Genomic DNA, 16,733 nt, shown 5'->3' with positions numbered 1-16,733 from the left:
CCTCACGTGGCGCCTTGGCTTCCGCTTGGCTTTCCCCCCATCCACCTGCTGACACAGTTGTTGTTAAAAAAGAAACAACTTCAGTATTTGATTCTCAAAGTGATAAACAGACATGTTGATGAAAATTTGGAACCAACATGCAAGAGCCACAATAGCCCTGCCACCATGAGAGACTGTCAGTGCCTTTAGATCTGTTTTTTCTCCATGTGTTGCATTCTTTTATTCTACATACAGTTTTGTATGCTGTGTGTATACAAGCACTTCCTATGGCATTACATGAGATTGTTCTTTATTCTATTGAAATAACTATATATAACTATATATATATAGATGCGTATACGTATGTAATACACACATGATTATTTTCCTAATTTTTTTTAAATGGAGGTACTGGGGATTGAACCCAGGGCCTCATGCATGCTAAGCACACACTCTACCACTGAGCTATTCTCGCCCCCCACTGCCTCCATATTCCTAAGTTATTAATGGCATTCTTCTTTGGTGAGTCTCTGTAGGGCTTTGTGAAGTGTTCTGACTGTATAATTACTGATAAAGGAGGAGCCTGGGGAAGGAAAGAAAGTGGACTTCCGCGATGAAGGGCAGGCGGGGAAGTGCTGAGGGCTGTGGCGGGTACAGGCAGGGTCTGCTTAGGCAAAGGCGGAGGTCTTCCCTCTCACCTGCAAGATCAGAGCGAGATCTTAGGAAGGACTTTCCCTCCTGTTGCTGCTAGCCTTGCTGTGTCTGCTAAGACACATACTAAGTGTTTTAAGGCGTAAGCTGACTGTGGCTTGCTTAGCAAGAAGTGACACATGCTATGCTGTCTCTGAACCGTGGAGTACAGGTAGATAGGTGTTCATTCCCATGGTCCCTTGTTCTTAAATCCTCTGAGCATGAGCGGCAAGTTGGAAGACCCTCGTGACCTTTCCCAACCGGTTCTCACTTCCCAAACCCCAACTCCTCCCCTCTCTGAGACCTAAAGTCTTGTGGATTTGACTAATGAGCAGAGCAGTGGTACTCTCTCAGTAATAGTCACGGTGGTGGTGATGTTGTAGGTCCTTGATCAGTTATCCAAACCTCACAATTCAAGTTTGAAGGTGACTTGACACCTTTATGAAGGTAACACATGTTCTATATATATCATAGCTTTAGGGGTGGGGCAGTTTCCCCAAAGCAAATCCATCTGTAATTATAAAGACTGTGCTCTTATGTGCGTTCGGGTGAGAGTTTGTTGCCCAAATGGGTTAGGGAAAAAATATTTTTAATGGCTTTTGAATTTCAGAATTTCGGAGAAGGGATAGTGGACTTAGAAGAGCGGACCTTTATTATGTCATTGCAACGTCCGCTTCGCGAGGCCGGGCCCGGCTGTCTTCACTCTGTCCTCCAGCGCCTCCCGCAGCGCCTGGCACGTGGGGAGGCGGTCAGGCAGTGTTTGTTGAGTGAAGGAATGAGCACCTACCTGGGGTCGGCACCCCTTGAAGCCTGACGGTAGTGTCTTCCTTACTGCTTCCTTGTGCAGGAGTTACTGTCGATAGTCCTGTTATGAAAGGAGAACTGAAGAAGCAGAAAGTTAAGAATTTGTTCCAAGGTCACACAAATAACAAGGAGCTTAGCACCTGGATTTAGAACCCAGGCTCTTGGCGGTTCTCATTACGCTGCTCTCCTCCATGAGAAGTCATGCACCTTACAAAGAGGCTCGCAGGAAGGTCCTCCAGTGCTGGAAGCGCAGACCTGTGCTTTTACTTTCATCGTGGTTCTTCCATTTGAGAGTCTATACGAATTGTCTTCGGTATTTATCAAAAGTCTGTTGCCCTGGCCATGCTCACAGCCTCTGTTTCAGTAAACCTTGGTGGCGCATGGGTATCTGTATTCCTAACAAGGTACCCAGGTGATTTCTGTGGGTCCCCAAAACTTGAGGTCCCTTTGGTTTAAAACATGACAGGAAATATAATATAGTAATTAATCACATATTCTAATCTTGGCCCCTCAATTTACTGGTTGTAGGACTTCGTACCAGTTCTTGAGCCTCTCAGTGCCCTGAGTTTTTCCATCTGTAAAATGGGTACAATACTACATTCTGTCTCCTGGGGTTGTTATGAAGATCAAGTGAGTTAATAGACTTCAACTACTTAGACTGGTGTCTGTCACATAGTAGGAGCTGTGTGTGTGTGTTTGTGTGTGTGATAAATAAAAATAAGAAAGGTACGAGGGGAGGGTATAACTTAAGTGGTAGAGCGCATGCTTAGCATGCACGAGGTCCTGGGTTCAATCCTCAGTACCTCCTCCATAAAAATAAGAAAACCTAATTACCTCCCCCCACCAAAAAAAAAAAAAAAAAGTAAAAAAGAAAAAAATGTAGGAGCAAAAGAAAAGTACTGGGAACAAAAAAAAGAAAAAAAAGGTAACTCGCTGGCTTGTTGGAGAATTCAATAAATGTTCTTAGAACAGTGCGGGCACAGGGCCAGCACTCAATAAATATTAGCACCTTTGTGATGGTAATGACGGTGACAAGGACAACTCCGCAGAGGGCTGAAATCTTGTTTGGAGACTCGATGAGGGGGAGCCAGGGAAATGCATTTCCACCGCTCTGATGCTCTGTGTAGTCTGTGTTGTGTCTGTCTTTGCAGAGCCAGAAGAGAGTACCTTTGCAGAGATGCATTTCTGTATTTGAATATCCCAGGGCTGTCCAACTAAATCATCCTTTGAGTCGTCATTCCCTAGCGTGTTTCTGAATCGAAGAGGAGATACGGATGTGGTGGTGACTGCCGTGGATGGTGGGTGCTTTGTCCCTTTGGTAGGACAGTAGTTTTGATCTCACTGTTGCTTTCACTCTTGTGTCTAGGTTTCTGTCCATGTTAGAAGAAGAAGTTTATAATCAAAACTCTCCCATCTGGGATCAGGATTTTCTGTCTGCTTCTTCCCGAACCAGCCAGCTAGGAATCCAAACAGGTAAAAAAAAAAAATTTTTTTTTTTTTTTTTTGTGTTAATCAGAAAACAACCAGGGAGGTGTTTGTGTTTTTCATTTGCATTCATTTGTATTTTTCATCAAGACCTTGAAGGCTGGAGCCAGCAAGAAAGCAAACCCTTGGGCAGACGTTGCATCTCTATCTCTGTTAGTGAGGAGAGCCGCTGTGGCCAAAGTTAAAGCAACAGCCATCACTGCTCCTGCTGTGGGGTTCCCCTGCCCCGCACATCGCAGTTGTACGGGAGGTTTCAGGTCTGCAGGCAAATGCTGGCTCTTCCTAAAGACACTGACAGTCTCGGTCAAAGGCTGGATATGCCCAGGAATCAAATCTCAGCCTGGTGCCTGAATCTGTGAGGTCTGTTTTGTGCATCAAGTTGCTCTCGTGGATAATGGTAGGCTGGTGAGTGGAAGAGAGTGGTCTTGAGTCTCGGGACGTGAAGTCCTTCCCAGTGGGGCAGGGCACCCGCTGGCCTTGCCTTGGGTCAGCCAGTGGCCTCAGCTGCCATCTTGTGAGGAAGGAAGTCGTGTGACTTCTGGAGTCACACTGATCCTGGGGGAAGGATGTGCAGTCCTGCCTCAGATGCTAGGAAGACCTGGAGACGCTTGGCGAGAGATGGTGCCAAAGCAGCCATTTATATGTGGCTGTGGGGAAGGACAGAATGCGGAATTTCAGTGTCACGTTTTCGGTAGATCTAGTTCAATGTGTAATACGGGGGCTCATGAGTGTGATATCCAGCAAAGGTAATTTTATTCTTGCCATTTCCCCACCCCCCCCGTTTTTTTTTTATATTCAGTGAAAGTCACCCTTTTTAATATATGGTTCTGTGAATTTTGGCAAACACACATAGTTGTGTAACTATTACTGCCATCAAAATACAGAACACTTGCATCACCCCAGAAAACCCCCTATTCTTTTTTTTTTAATATTTATTTACTTATTTACTATTGTATCATTTTATTTTATTTTATCTTGCTGAGGAGAGGTAATTAGGTTTATTTATTTTTAGAGGAGGTACTGGAGATTGAACCCAGGACCTCAAGCTTGCCAAGCATGCGCTCTCCCACTGGAGCTATACCCTCCCCACCCCGTCTTCTCTGTAGTCCGTTCAGCGCTCTCACCCCATTGACTTGCTTTTTGCTCGTGTAGTGTTGCGTTTTCTAGAATGCCGTGTGAGTGGAACCATATAGCATGTAGCTTTTTGAGTCTGACTCCTTCCACTCAGCATCATGCATTGGAGGAGGTGATTATTATTTTTTTTTTTTCCATCTACAGCCCAAGTTTGGACCTAAATATAATTAAGTCCTACCAAGCAGAGTTACTTAGGGAAGGAGGTGTTTTGGTTTGGATCCAGCCCTTTTTGTCTGGATTCTTGTTGCTAAAAGCGTGTGAAAAACATCTTCTGTGTTGTTTTTTTTACCTTAGATCATAGAATATCGTTTCATGTGTCTCTGGTTCAAAACCTGCTGTGCTCTGGCCCTTCTGTGCATGACGGAGCCCCAGACCCACGTGTCAGCACTTCCTGGATGTGCTCTCTGTGGCGCCAGGGCAGACGTCCTGCCTTCCTCTCCCTGTCTCGTGCTGTTCACTTTCTCTCGGTCTTTCTCTCACCTAACTTTCAAATGGCCTCTCTCCCACAGACTCTTCCCCAGTGCTTCCCATGCCTGCCTTCCAGCAAGGGCTGGATCTCCTGTCTTCCAAACGTTCCTAGAACCTCGATTACATCCTATTCTTGGTTCTTTAACTTGGCTGCACCATGGCATCACTCGCGTGATTTAAAATAATACTGATTTCCGAGGTCCTCCTCTGGAGAGTGTGTGTGATGTCATTGGTGCAGGGTGTGCCCTGGACATCGAGACTTTTGAGAGCTCGCCAGGGGACTGTGACGCGCAACAGTCTGAGAACTCCCGTGTCACAGGGCGCCTACCCCGTGCTGTCCCAGCCGCCTCTCCCAGTACATCTCTTTCCTGAGAGCGTGACTCCTGCGCAGAGTCCACAGTCGTAGCGGACACGTCCAGGAAGTGCTTGCCCGTGAGGTTTGCTTCATGTCTTGAAGTCTTAGCACAAACCACGGGAAGTTGGTATGATTATCATGATGTGTATTTCATTATCTACCTCTTTATATGGATGGGAAATGAGAGCTCAGAGAGGAGCAACCAGTTGCCCCAAACCGGAGCCCGAGAGCGATGGAGCTGGTTCCACACCGGGCCTGTGCCTCCCTGCGGCGCTGCGTTAAGGGCCAGCGCTCTGACCACTGCTTTGCACGCTCCAGTGTCCTTTGCAAACGTGCAGGCAAAAGCTTGTGGAAGGAATGGGTGAGGAGCACAGGCAGGGGACGCAGAGCTCTCGGGTGGGGTCAACTTAGGGCTTGTGTGGAGGGTCCTCTGGAGAGGATTTGCCTCTGTGTGAAAACCCCCCTGGCCCCAGCCCGCTCACAATGTGCCCGGTCTGGCAAGCTGTCTGCCACCGCCCGGGATGGAGAAGGCAGGTTGTCTCCGACCCTCTGGGAATTTCAGGTTTATTTCTGTGGCTCAGGTTGTAACCCAGTTAAGCTGGAGGGGACTCTTCAGTGTCACCTGCCACCGTTGGAAGCAGGCTGTCTCCTCCTCTGATGTAACTGCGGCGTGTTCTCAGGGAGGGTGGGTTGGGGGGGAAAAGCACAGTCATCTACTTAATTGGCGTGTTTGCGCATCAGTGTGGCTGCCAGACATGACATTCGTAATGATGGCTCTGAAGTTCTGCGAGATACTGAGATGTCTTCTGAGTCACCAGAGCTTCCCCTCTGGGGAGAATTGCTCCGGCGTACTTTGAAGTTCAGAAAGCCTGTGTGCTGGAGGGACGACCACACGGCTCGGCACGTTAGCGTATTCTGAATCTTTGCGTACCATGGCGTCGTGTCTCTCTGTTGCTGGGATTACTTACTCCATCACTTTCTTGGCTGCTGGGAATGTCCCCTGTGGACCGAACTGTGGCTGCGTTGACTCCGAGATGAACACGCTTTCTGGGCACCTGTCTGCACTAGGTCTGTGACCAGTGTCACTGAGAATGTCCCTCATCAGCTACGGATGAGCAGCCCACTAGCAGACCACGTCCTGTTTCCTACAGTGGCTTTTTTGTTTTTTTAAAGCAAAACAAATAGTTTTTGTTTGGAAATACTCTCAAACTTACAGAAAAGTTACAAGTGTAGGATAGAGAAATCCTGTGTACTGTGTATCTTTCGCCCAGATTCACCAACTGATAACATTTTGTCACACTTGATTTATCAGTTCTGCCTCGCTCTGTCTCTCTCTCATAAATATATATGTATTTTTTTTCTTCTAAACTATTTGCAAGTTACAAATATCATGCCCCTTTTCTGACTTCAGCAGGTTATCTCCTAAGAACAGGAGTGTCCTCTTTTTTATCCACAGCATAGTTATCAAAGTAAGGAGTTTTAACCTTGATGCACTAGTATTATCAGATCTACACGCCGTTTTCCATTTTGGCTCTCAGTCACGCGGTTCGTAGCACTTTGGGGCCATATCAGGGGCCACACGGCTTTGGCCTCTCCCGTTGTTGCTGACGTCAAGTTCGATCCCTGGGTTAAGGCGGTGTTTATGATGTTTCTCCAAGGCAGTGTTACCATTTCTCCTTTTGTTTAAAAAATTTTTAAAAAAAAGTACTTTTATGGGGAGATGCTTTGAGACTATCTTGTCTTTATCAAAATTACATTCACGAGGTTTTTAGCCTGTACAGGTGATTCTTCCCTGAATCAATTATTATATACGGGGTGCTTGCCCCCACCCCCCACCCCAACCCCAAACTTACATCATTCCTTCCTTATTTATTGGTTGACATTCATTCTCCGGTAAGGAAGAACTTTACCTTCTCCCCACGGATTCATGTATGCGTTTATTTTATTTTATCAGTGTGGACTGAGATTATCTTGATTCTATCCAGTGGGTTACAATCCATCCCTGTCTTTTCATCATGCTCACAGGGTCCCCATAGCTCTTATTTTAAAGATGACTTCTGTGTGCAGCTGGGTGGGGATGAGATGGTCTCACGTGCACTTGGTTCTCCGTTGCCTAAGAAAGAAGTCATTTAATAGCTTCTTTTCCTTTTCCTGGGGCAGTTATCAATCCACCTCCTGTGGCCGGGACGATTTCCTACAATTCCAATGCATCTTCCCTGGAGCAGCCGAATGGGGGCGGCCCCAGTCCTTCCTGTAAAGGTGCTTCTGGGCTTGAGGCAAACCCAGGTAAGCTCTTGGAGGGCACAACCGAGGGCTGTGATTTGCCTTAGAAAGTCTGTCATCCCAGGAGTGCCAACTGTAGACTCAGACCAGCTGCAGATGGTACCTGTCCAGGCTTTTCATGGCTGGAACTCACTCTGAGCTGTATTGGTTAGTTCTTGCTGTGTAACAAACCAGCTCAAAATGCAGAGTCTTAAAACCATAATGGTCTGTTATCACAGCTCACTCATCTCGTGTGCTGCCTGGGAGGTGGCTGATCCCAGCTGGTCTCCTTCAGGCTGGGCTTGTGTGTGTCTGCCTACTGACTGGGGCCTCTGTTCTGGGCTCGGCGAGGACACTTAGGCTGGAGCATCTCTGTTCCGCATAGTTCTCATCCTCCTTCTAGGATTACTGGATTACTTTCCTTTCCTTGGGGCAGTGTATGTCCTCATGGCGGTGGCACAAGCACCAGAGAGTGAGAAGAAATACAATTTCTTGAAGTCCACTCTCGGAACTGGTATACCAGCCTCCCCTCTGCTTAGACTCATTTTTTGTCACGTCATTGAATCACATGGTCAGACTCAGAGTCAGGGAGTGGAGAAATACACTCTACTCCTTTTGTAGGAAGAGCTGCAGAATCACGTGGCAGGGTGTGGATACTGGCGGGGAGAGAACTCTGCCATGAATGGAAGCTGCCATGTGGGCAAAACCATCTCTTCATCCTAAAGGCATTTCACAGATGGAGAACGTTATGAAGGCAGCCAGCAAGCCAGTCTTGGGCACGGCCAGAGTTTGACATTAAAGACGTGGCATGAAAGGGGGAGAGAAGAGGTTTTCAGATGACGTGCTAAGCATTTAACATGCATGCCACCGCCCTCTTGCCCACTTCTAAGGGGAGACGTCACCAGTCAACCTGGAAGCTCTGCCAGGGAGCTTGGATGTGGCCTCAGATGCTTTCTTATTGCAACACTTAGCAATCTGCCCAGTTTGGGGCTTATTAGGTTTAAACCTCAGCTACAAAATAGATAGTTCACAACAGTATTCTTGGGGAATCGTGGGATTGGAAGGCTTGTTGGTCAAATGGTTAAAAATATTCTCACTCCCCTCCAGTAACAATGACTAAAAAGCTATAAAAACAAGAACTCGACAGAAGCTATTTAGTAAGTAACACGTACTGCCTGGGGGTGCGTCTTACGTAGAGAAGATAGTTCGCTCTGCTCCTTTCTAACTGAAGGTCATACTTACTGGGCTTCACACCTGAGGGACACATTAGATGCGAACACCTAGGGAATTTTAATTGTAAAAATAAATACGTTATGACAGAAGGGAGAACGAAAGGGAGAAACCAAACGTGACAGTAGAAAGGACAGAAAGCCACTGCGTCATCTAAGGAGGGAAGTGGGAGAAGGTTCTCCGTGCCTTTGCCTGGCCTTTCCCAGCTTGTGTCATGTTGACAGTGTCCCTGCTTCATCGGCCAGTGGCCCTGCTCACTTTGTGAGGCATCGTTTTAAGGCAGGAAAGCATTGTGAGAGATAATGAGGGTCATTTTGTAATGCACAAATTAAATTTCACTAGCAAAATAAAACAGTTCATGAGTATATGTCAAATAGATATAGACACATGTACATTGTATGCACCCACCCACACACACACATACAAACATATATGAAAGAGAATTAACAGAACTACAAGGAGAAATAATGAACTCAACCACTAGTTGAAGTCTTGAAGAAACATCTCTGGTTAATTCATTGATCAAGCAGACAAAACCGTGTGTAAGGACACAGAAGCTCTGCAAACACGATCAACAGGTTTCATCTAATACATGTAGAGATCACTAAAAATCTGAAAACATATGTTCGTTGCAAGAAGACGCTTAGTTTACAAATAATTAATGAACAAATAATGGGTCAAATCTTAGGCCATAAAGCAAGTTTCAAAAACTGTTGACCTTTGGTATCACATGGACCACATCCTCTGGCCACAAAGGGACTATTAACCTCCAAGTTGGACACTAACAACCAGGAGGAACTAGACTCACCCCTTAACGTGCAGATGTAGGAACTCACCCCTCAGTAACGTGTATATTGAGTTAAAAAGTTACCAGGGTAAATAGAAACTGTTTAGGGCAGATCTGTGGTTGGCGGGTCCTGGGACCACTTCCCTTCTCCCCACTTCCACTCCTGCCCTCCCCCGTCCAGGAGAGTTGACTTCCTGTTGACACCCAGCATTGCTACTAGAAAATTAGTTGGATTCACTGGCCTGTATTATTTGCTTTGTGTTTAAGATAACCCATCATTTGCTCTTTTATTTTGACTGTCAAGGAGAAAAGAGGAAAATGAATGACTCTCATGCTGCGGAGGAGGCCAAGAAACCCCGGGTGATGGGTGATATTCCCCTGGAATTGATCCACGAGGTCATGTCCACCATCACGGACCCCGCAGCGATGCTCGGGCCAGAGGTCAGCAGGGTGGACCTGGGCAGCCAGCTGGGGGACCCTTCTGCTCTCCGGGCCACCCCCGCTTTGGGGAATGGGGGTGGGGCTGCGGAGGGAGAGGGTGTTTATTCTACCTTGCTTTGCATTTTGCCTGGTGATCGGGTTGGGGAGGGCGTGGAAATCGATGCTATCACATTACAGGGAGACATCCTCATGATCGCACACAGCTGAAGGCGTTCGTCCTCCTTCAAATTTCCATCTTGAAAAATTTAAGCCCTCCTAACTATTGCAGAAATTCCCTGATAAAGATCTGCAGACTCTTTGTTTAGATTCCCCAGTTGTTAACATGCCCCATTCACTTTCCCTCTGTCTCTCTCTCTCTCCTGTGAACCATTTGGAGCCATTTCTAAATTACGTACAGAGGTCCTAACACTTCGCCCCTAACTATTTTTGCTTGTATCTCCTAAGACTGAGACTATTCATTTCCATGACCACAACGTGGTTATCACTACCAGAAAATTTAGCTATATTACCATATTATCTAATACATGGGTTGGCAGTCTACAGCCGGCAGGCCAAATCCAGCACACTTGCTGGTTTTGGAAATAAAGGCTTATTGAAGTATATTGTCTGTGTCTGCCTTGCACAAGAGCAGATCTGAATAATTAAGACGGGAGATGTGGTGGGGGAAGGCATAACTCAGTGGTAGAATGCACGCTTAGCATGCACAAGATCCTGGGTTCAATCCCCAGTACCTCCATTAAAATAAATAAATCAAAATCTAAAAAAAAAAAAAATCTAATTACCTATCTCCTCCTCACCACCAAATTTTTTTTTTAAACTTAAAAAAAAAAAAAAAAAGGCTGGGGATCTATGTTCCACAAAGCCTAAGATATTTGTTATGTGGCCCTTTATAGAAAAGTTCGCTTAGACAGAGTTACAGTAGACCCTTGGTCTGTATACAGCCCACATCCAAATTCCCTGTAGATCCAAATTCTGTCCTTGATAACGTGTGTGGCTGTTGCTGAAGGATCAGCCACGGATCACGCATTACATGTAGTTCTTATCTTTTCATCTCCTTGGCTCCTTGACTCTAGAACCGTTCCCTAGTCCTCTTTTGGTCTTTTGTGGCCCTGCTGTTTGTTGAAGAGTCCGAGTCATTGGCTTTGCATGACGTCCCTCTGTTTGGATTTGTCTGTTTACTCGCGATTAGACTCAAGTGAAGCATTTTCAGGAAACGTACTGCTGTTATTTCATTGTGTCACACCCAACAAAGCAGGTTAAGACATTTCTGACAGCTTCCGGGAAATGAAGAAACGGCTTGGAGATGATTTTGCATCTTTTAAAATCTTTTTAGTATGCTTCTGCCAGATTAAAGTACCAATTTTTAATTTGTCATGTTTCCTTAGAGATTTCTTTCATGCTATTGAGGATAATTCAGAGAACTGGAAAGTCATTAAGAGAAAGATCTTATAAAACTGCTCTTTCTGTTTCCTTTTAGAGAGCCAGCCCTGGGGACTTCAAACCACAGTACCTTTTGCATACTTGTCTTTCAGGGACTTAGTAACTTCACAGATTAGTTTAGCTCCGTTTTGTTCAGCCATAAAATGTGGGTGCAGTCACACATTTCAGAATTTGTTGGGTGTGTTTTGTAGGGTACTGGAATGGACTTGTACTGGTGTGCATGTGGCCGCTATTAGGTTTTCAGGGATTCTGGGAGCTGGCTGTTAAATACCTCGGTAGCTTGAAATCAACCACGACGGCATCTGGCCACCTGGGCAGCCGGCTGTAGACCAATGAAATGAGCAAATGCCACGAAGCGTTTGGGGAGATCACAGTATTATATGTGTACGTAGATGTTTGCAACAGATTAGGAGTCACCAAACTTTTTTTTTTTAAATAGGATTTTCTTTTCTTTCTTTCTTCCTCGGGGGTGCTGTATGTTGAACATATATCTGTGCAGCACTGAGCGGGTTAATAGGTTGTGCGGCCTGCTGTAGTTGAGAGTGGGTCCACAGGGGTCTTCTGCAAAGAATACTGTGCTCCGAAAAGAGGTACTGACAGGATAAACGTGACTGCCACTCTTGGGTCCAGAATGAGGATCTGTCACCCCGCGGGTGCTGTCAAGCTCAGCCAGGTGGGATTCCTCTAACTCAGGGTTTGGCAAAGTCAAGTGCGTAGGCCAAATCCAGTCTGCACCCCCAAGCCCCCACCCCACCTTTAAATAAAGTCTTACTGGAACTTCTTTCGCATTACAAGACTGTTGGCGGTTATCCAGAGACCTTATGACTTTCAAAGTCTAAAATATTAGCTATCTGGTCCTTTACAGGAAGTTTAGGGGGAGGGTATAGCTCAGTGGTAGAGGGTGTGCTTCGCGTGCACGAGGTCCTGGGTTCAGTCTGCAGCACCTCTGTTAAAAATAAATCAATAAAATTCTATTAAAAAAAATTTTGGTGGCCCCTGATCTACACCAGATATCCATGTACACATATGATGCTCTGATCTCTCAAAATGCTTTACCTGCCTGTCTCTTTGGTTTTCATAACTTGCATGTATTGTTTGGGACCCCGAAAATCCACAAACATGCATCTGATTGGGACAAAGACAAGAAATGTTTCTGTGTCCCAGCCCCTCGCCACCCTAAGAGAAGAGCTCTGTGTAATTCTCTCCCGTCTCCCGCACCCCAGACCAACTTTCTGTCAGCACACTCAGCGCGGGATGAGGCGGCCAGGCTGGAGGAGCGCAGGGGTGTGATTGAATTTCACGTGGTGGGCAACTCCCTGAACCAGAAGCCCAACAAGAAGATTCTGATGTGGCTGGTCGGGTTGCAGAACGTCTTCTCCCATCAGCTGCCCCGGATGCCAAAGGAGTACATCACACGGCTTGTCTTTGACCCGTAAGCCCTGCTTTGCTCTCCCTGCTTCCTTTTTCCCGTCTTAAACGAAAGAGGAACTACTCAGATAGCGAGAGTCTGCCTTCATCACCCGCCCCACCATGGATACACAGCGGCATGGCGGTAGTTGCCTTGGATACAAGCTTTTAGAGTAATTTCGCATCAAGTCATCAGTTTTTTGACCATGAAGCTTTGTATTTTAAGTTACTGGTGACTGTCCTGTGCTTCATTCATTATAGAAATGAAGGAATAAAGACTCAGAAGATGTCCCACTTTTTTCATAGTCTAAATGTTCTTGATTTTGGGATCTTAATCACGCGCCATTGTTGCCTGGGTCTGTGAGCAGGGGGAAGATTACTGGGGTATCAGAGAGGTTAACTCTGACCATCTGTTGCTTAAAAAAAAAAAACAACCTGCAAAAAACCACAAAAAAGTAAGCCTCCTTAATTGACTGTATTTTAACCTGAGAGCCTGGCACCCTGTGTGGACTGCGAGCCTTGCATGCGACTATCCAGAGAGCGAGCCTGGCAGGGGTCTGTAATGCAGGTTTTAGCAATTGTATGTGTGGACTTTGTTTTCTTTTCCATATTGTTTCTTGATATTTTTGAATGAGATAAAAACTCTTCAGAAATATAGCCACGTTTGGCTGTGACTCTGTGCTCTCCCGCTGGTCTCACCGTGGTTCTGTGGGAATCGGGGGTACCCTGTTCCACTCCCAGTGAGCACCTCCACACATGCTCTGTCACTTTTTTTTTTTTTTTAAATAATGGAGGTACTGGGGATTGAACCCAGGACCTCGTGCATGCTAAGTACGCACTCTACCACCGAGCTATACCCTCCCCCTGACACGTGCTCTGTTCTTTATAAACCTCAGACCCTGCTTTGGTGACTGGCATTTTGTCCTTGGGAGCTCTGATGAAGTCTTCTGCAGGCAAGCTTGCTTTAAAAAGTCCACATTAAAGACTGGTCTGGCAAGACGTTGGCTACATAAAGGAAGGTTTCCCTAGAAAATCAAGAAACCTCCCCCCAACCCCGACTTTCCCTGGTTGGTCAGTGAGGAGCACCCCAAACTGTATTTGCAGAACCAAGACAGAGGGAACATTGACATCATCTTATTCTTTCAGGAAACACAAAACCCTGGCTTTAATTAAAGATGGCCGTGTCATCGGTGGCATCTGTTTCCGGATGTTCCCATCCCAAGGGTTCACAGAGATCGTTTTCTGCGCTGTAACCTCAAATGAGCAAGTCAAGGTAAGGGCAGCCCAGGGCAGAGAAGAAATACAGGATGTGGTGCTTCTCACTGGCGATGCCGAGCTTGGTCTGGTCTCTCTGAGCCGTGTCCAGAGAGGGTTCCCAGTGGCGTCCAGGACTTTCCGAGGAGAGTACTCTCTCTGCAGGGGTGTGTGTGTGTGAGTGTGAATGTGAATGTGTAGGGCACACGCTTCCACAGACCAACAGCCAGGCTCTACTGGGCTGGGTTGGACTTTGGGGCAGGGTGCCGGGACACCACGCAGCCCCAGGTGCAACTCAGGAAGACTTTACAACAGGTGAAGGGATGCTTGAAAGTAAGTCTCAGTGCCGCTGATGGTTTACATGTGCACACATGCCTGGCGACACTACCCTCCGGAGTGGGAATGGTGCCCTGTGGATTAGGAGGATGATTTAGGAGGCTTACACTTCAGGAAGATTTCTTAGGACCTTGTGTCTGAAGGGGGACGAAGACTAAAGAAATTCTGTAAGGAAAGTCATGAAAAATTTGAATAAATTAATGACCGAGTTTCCGAAATATTCATGCAGGGTGTGGAACGTGGGTTTTTTGGAGTGTGTGTGTGTGTGTTCGTGCACGCGCGTGTTCATGTGTGTGTGGCTGGCCTGCCTGCCCACCTGGCCTTGGCTCAGGTCCTTTCCTCCTCTGGACCCAGAATGTCCGTCCCATCGATGCCGCAGTTGGCATTGCAGTCCGACTGGAATAAAGGAGTCTCTCAGTTGGCAGAAAGGTCTGGATTATGTTGTGTTCTCCTCTGCTGCTTTTATGAAAGTGGAACCAGAAATATGTCTTCAGACTATTATTCATCGGTATTTTCGGAGCCCTAAAATCACGAGCAAGCAGTAGAAAGATAAGCAGCTCAGAGTTGGATGACTGAAAAAAATGACTGGAAGGTATAAGGGCCCGTCGACCAGTGAACTACACTGTGATGTGCAAATGGGAGCCATGTGTGTGATTTTAAATTTTCTAGTAGCTAAGTCGAAAAAAAAAAACAAATGAAAATAGGCGATCACTTCTACAAATATATTTTATTTTTCTCAATATATCCATGGTGACAGGCACTCAGCGTCAGAGTTACTGAGACATTTTACACCCTTCGATTTGTCCTATGAGTGTATTTACATCCTTTGATCTGTGCTGAGTCTCTTGCACGCATCTCTGTATGGACTCGCCACGTTTCACGTGCGCCCTGGGCTTGGACAGTGAGGGTCCAAGGATGTTGTCGCCTTCTTCCACTACAGTGAAGCAGTGCTGTTTACAAGACCCAACAGTGAGCAGCTGGAAGGGCCCCTGCCTGGCGGGGGCTGCAGCCGGTGCGGTGGGTGTTGCGCCTTCATTAACAGCTCTTCTCTGTGCGCTTCCCAGTGCCAGTTACAGCGGCTGCGATTTATTCTCTCAGGGCACGGACGGGGCTTCTGTCTTTGACTCAGGGTACGAAGCATCAAAGGGCAAACAAAATCCATCCATCTCACATTCATCATTCTGACCGGGGAAGGTGAGGGCCGGACTTTGCTGGAAACTGGTGTCTGGCTCTCTTGCAAGGAATTTTGACAGCGTGTCTTTAGATGGGGCTGTTGCTGTGCGTACCGTGTTTTTCTCTCCTTCTCGCCCAAGTCAGAAACAATTCCAAGCGTCCAGGATTTAGGAACTTACTTAAGAGGAAAATTTTGTCTGGGTTTTCATAGGGAGAGGAGCTGGAAAATATGTCTTTGGTTTATAATTTCAGAAAAAGATGGCATAATTTTTGTTTGCAAAGCAAGCTACACCAAGCAGCTTGTTTGGAAAGGTTGGTTAAGGTTACCTTGGACACTTTGAGGATACCAGAGGGAAACTAAAGGTGTTTAATAATGAATTGGATGCTTTGTCTTATTACTTCCCAGAAGGGCAATTTATTTTTTTGCCCCCAAATTATGTAATTTTCTAAAGACTTGAAGAAAGGTGGCCAAACATCACAAACTGAGTAGGAAAAACTAAAAAAAGAGAAAAAAAACACTTTAAAAAAAAAGTGAGTTGAAACTGTAGTTTTAGAAAATGAAGATGAGTCTTTCAAAACTGAGTAGAATGGATGAGTCAGGGAAGCCAGTGCTGGGAGCACGTATTTGTGAAAACAGCAAGTTCATAAGTGGAGGTTTAAAATTTTTCTGTAATATAGTCAAAGTCTTGGCTAAATGATACTTTAACATTTGCATCCACTCATTTTGGAGAATTAAGCTTCTGTACAAATTCCTGTGAATGTTTTAAACAAGGTTTATTTGTGAATTTACCTTGGTCAGAGAACACACAGGATAACATTTGAGAATTTACTTTAAACTCACCTGGTTTTAGAATAGCTTGTCTAAGAACTATTTGGATTTGATATTACATGCAATACTACATACAATACATGCATAACTAATACCATAATAAATACTGTTATAACCATTGAAGTTACCAGGTGGATTTGGAAAGGAATCATTTCGGTGACAGTTAAAAATAAAAGCATAACAAATAAGGGAAATAGTTCTGGGGTGAAAATCTGAACATTTGCATATAACAGCTTAACGCTGTTAATATGTCTTTAACCGAGGAATGAATTGTTGATTGATTTAATTGAAGTATAGTTGATTTATAATGTTGTGTTAGTAGTTTCTGGCGTTCAGCATAGTGATTCGGTCATATATACGTATATATATATATACGTATATATGCACATTCTTTTTTTAACTTCATTTTTTTTTGAAGTGTAGCTGATTTACAGTGTTGGTTTCAGGTGCACAGCAAAGTGGCTCAGTTATACATATACATACATACATATATTTTCAGATTATTTTCCATTATAGCTTATTACAAGCTATTAAATATAGTTCCCTGTGCTACACAGTAGGACCTTGTTGATTATGTATATATAGTAGTGTGTATCTGCTAATCCTGAACTCCTAATTTATCCTTCCCTACCCCTTTCCCCTTTGGTCACCATAAGCTT

The 16,733-nt window shown here is 45.4% G+C and overlaps 1 protein-coding gene across 1 annotated transcript in view; it reads left to right on the top strand.

The window, feature by feature from the left end:
- The window catches only part of KAT2B (lysine acetyltransferase 2B), a 92,555-nt gene that overhangs the window by 61,704 nt on the left and 14,118 nt on the right, over positions 1–16,733 (top strand). Inside the window, exons 7-11 of the mRNA XM_074371760.1 lie at positions 2,840–2,946; positions 7,076–7,201; positions 9,499–9,635; positions 12,299–12,507; positions 13,629–13,755. Of these exons, the coding sequence (XP_074227861.1) occupies positions 2,840–2,946; positions 7,076–7,201; positions 9,499–9,635; positions 12,299–12,507; positions 13,629–13,755 (706 nt within the window). The remainder of the gene's footprint in view (positions 1–2,839; positions 2,947–7,075; positions 7,202–9,498; positions 9,636–12,298; positions 12,508–13,628; positions 13,756–16,733) is intronic.

The sequence above is a fragment of the Camelus bactrianus genome, chromosome 1, assembly GCF_048773025.1.
Source record: "Camelus bactrianus isolate YW-2024 breed Bactrian camel chromosome 1, ASM4877302v1, whole genome shotgun sequence".
In the NCBI taxonomy this organism is placed as follows: domain Eukaryota; kingdom Metazoa; phylum Chordata; class Mammalia; order Artiodactyla; family Camelidae; genus Camelus; species Camelus bactrianus.
The sequence above is the reverse complement of the archived record's forward strand: the minus strand, read 5'-3'. Positions and strand labels throughout refer to the sequence as shown.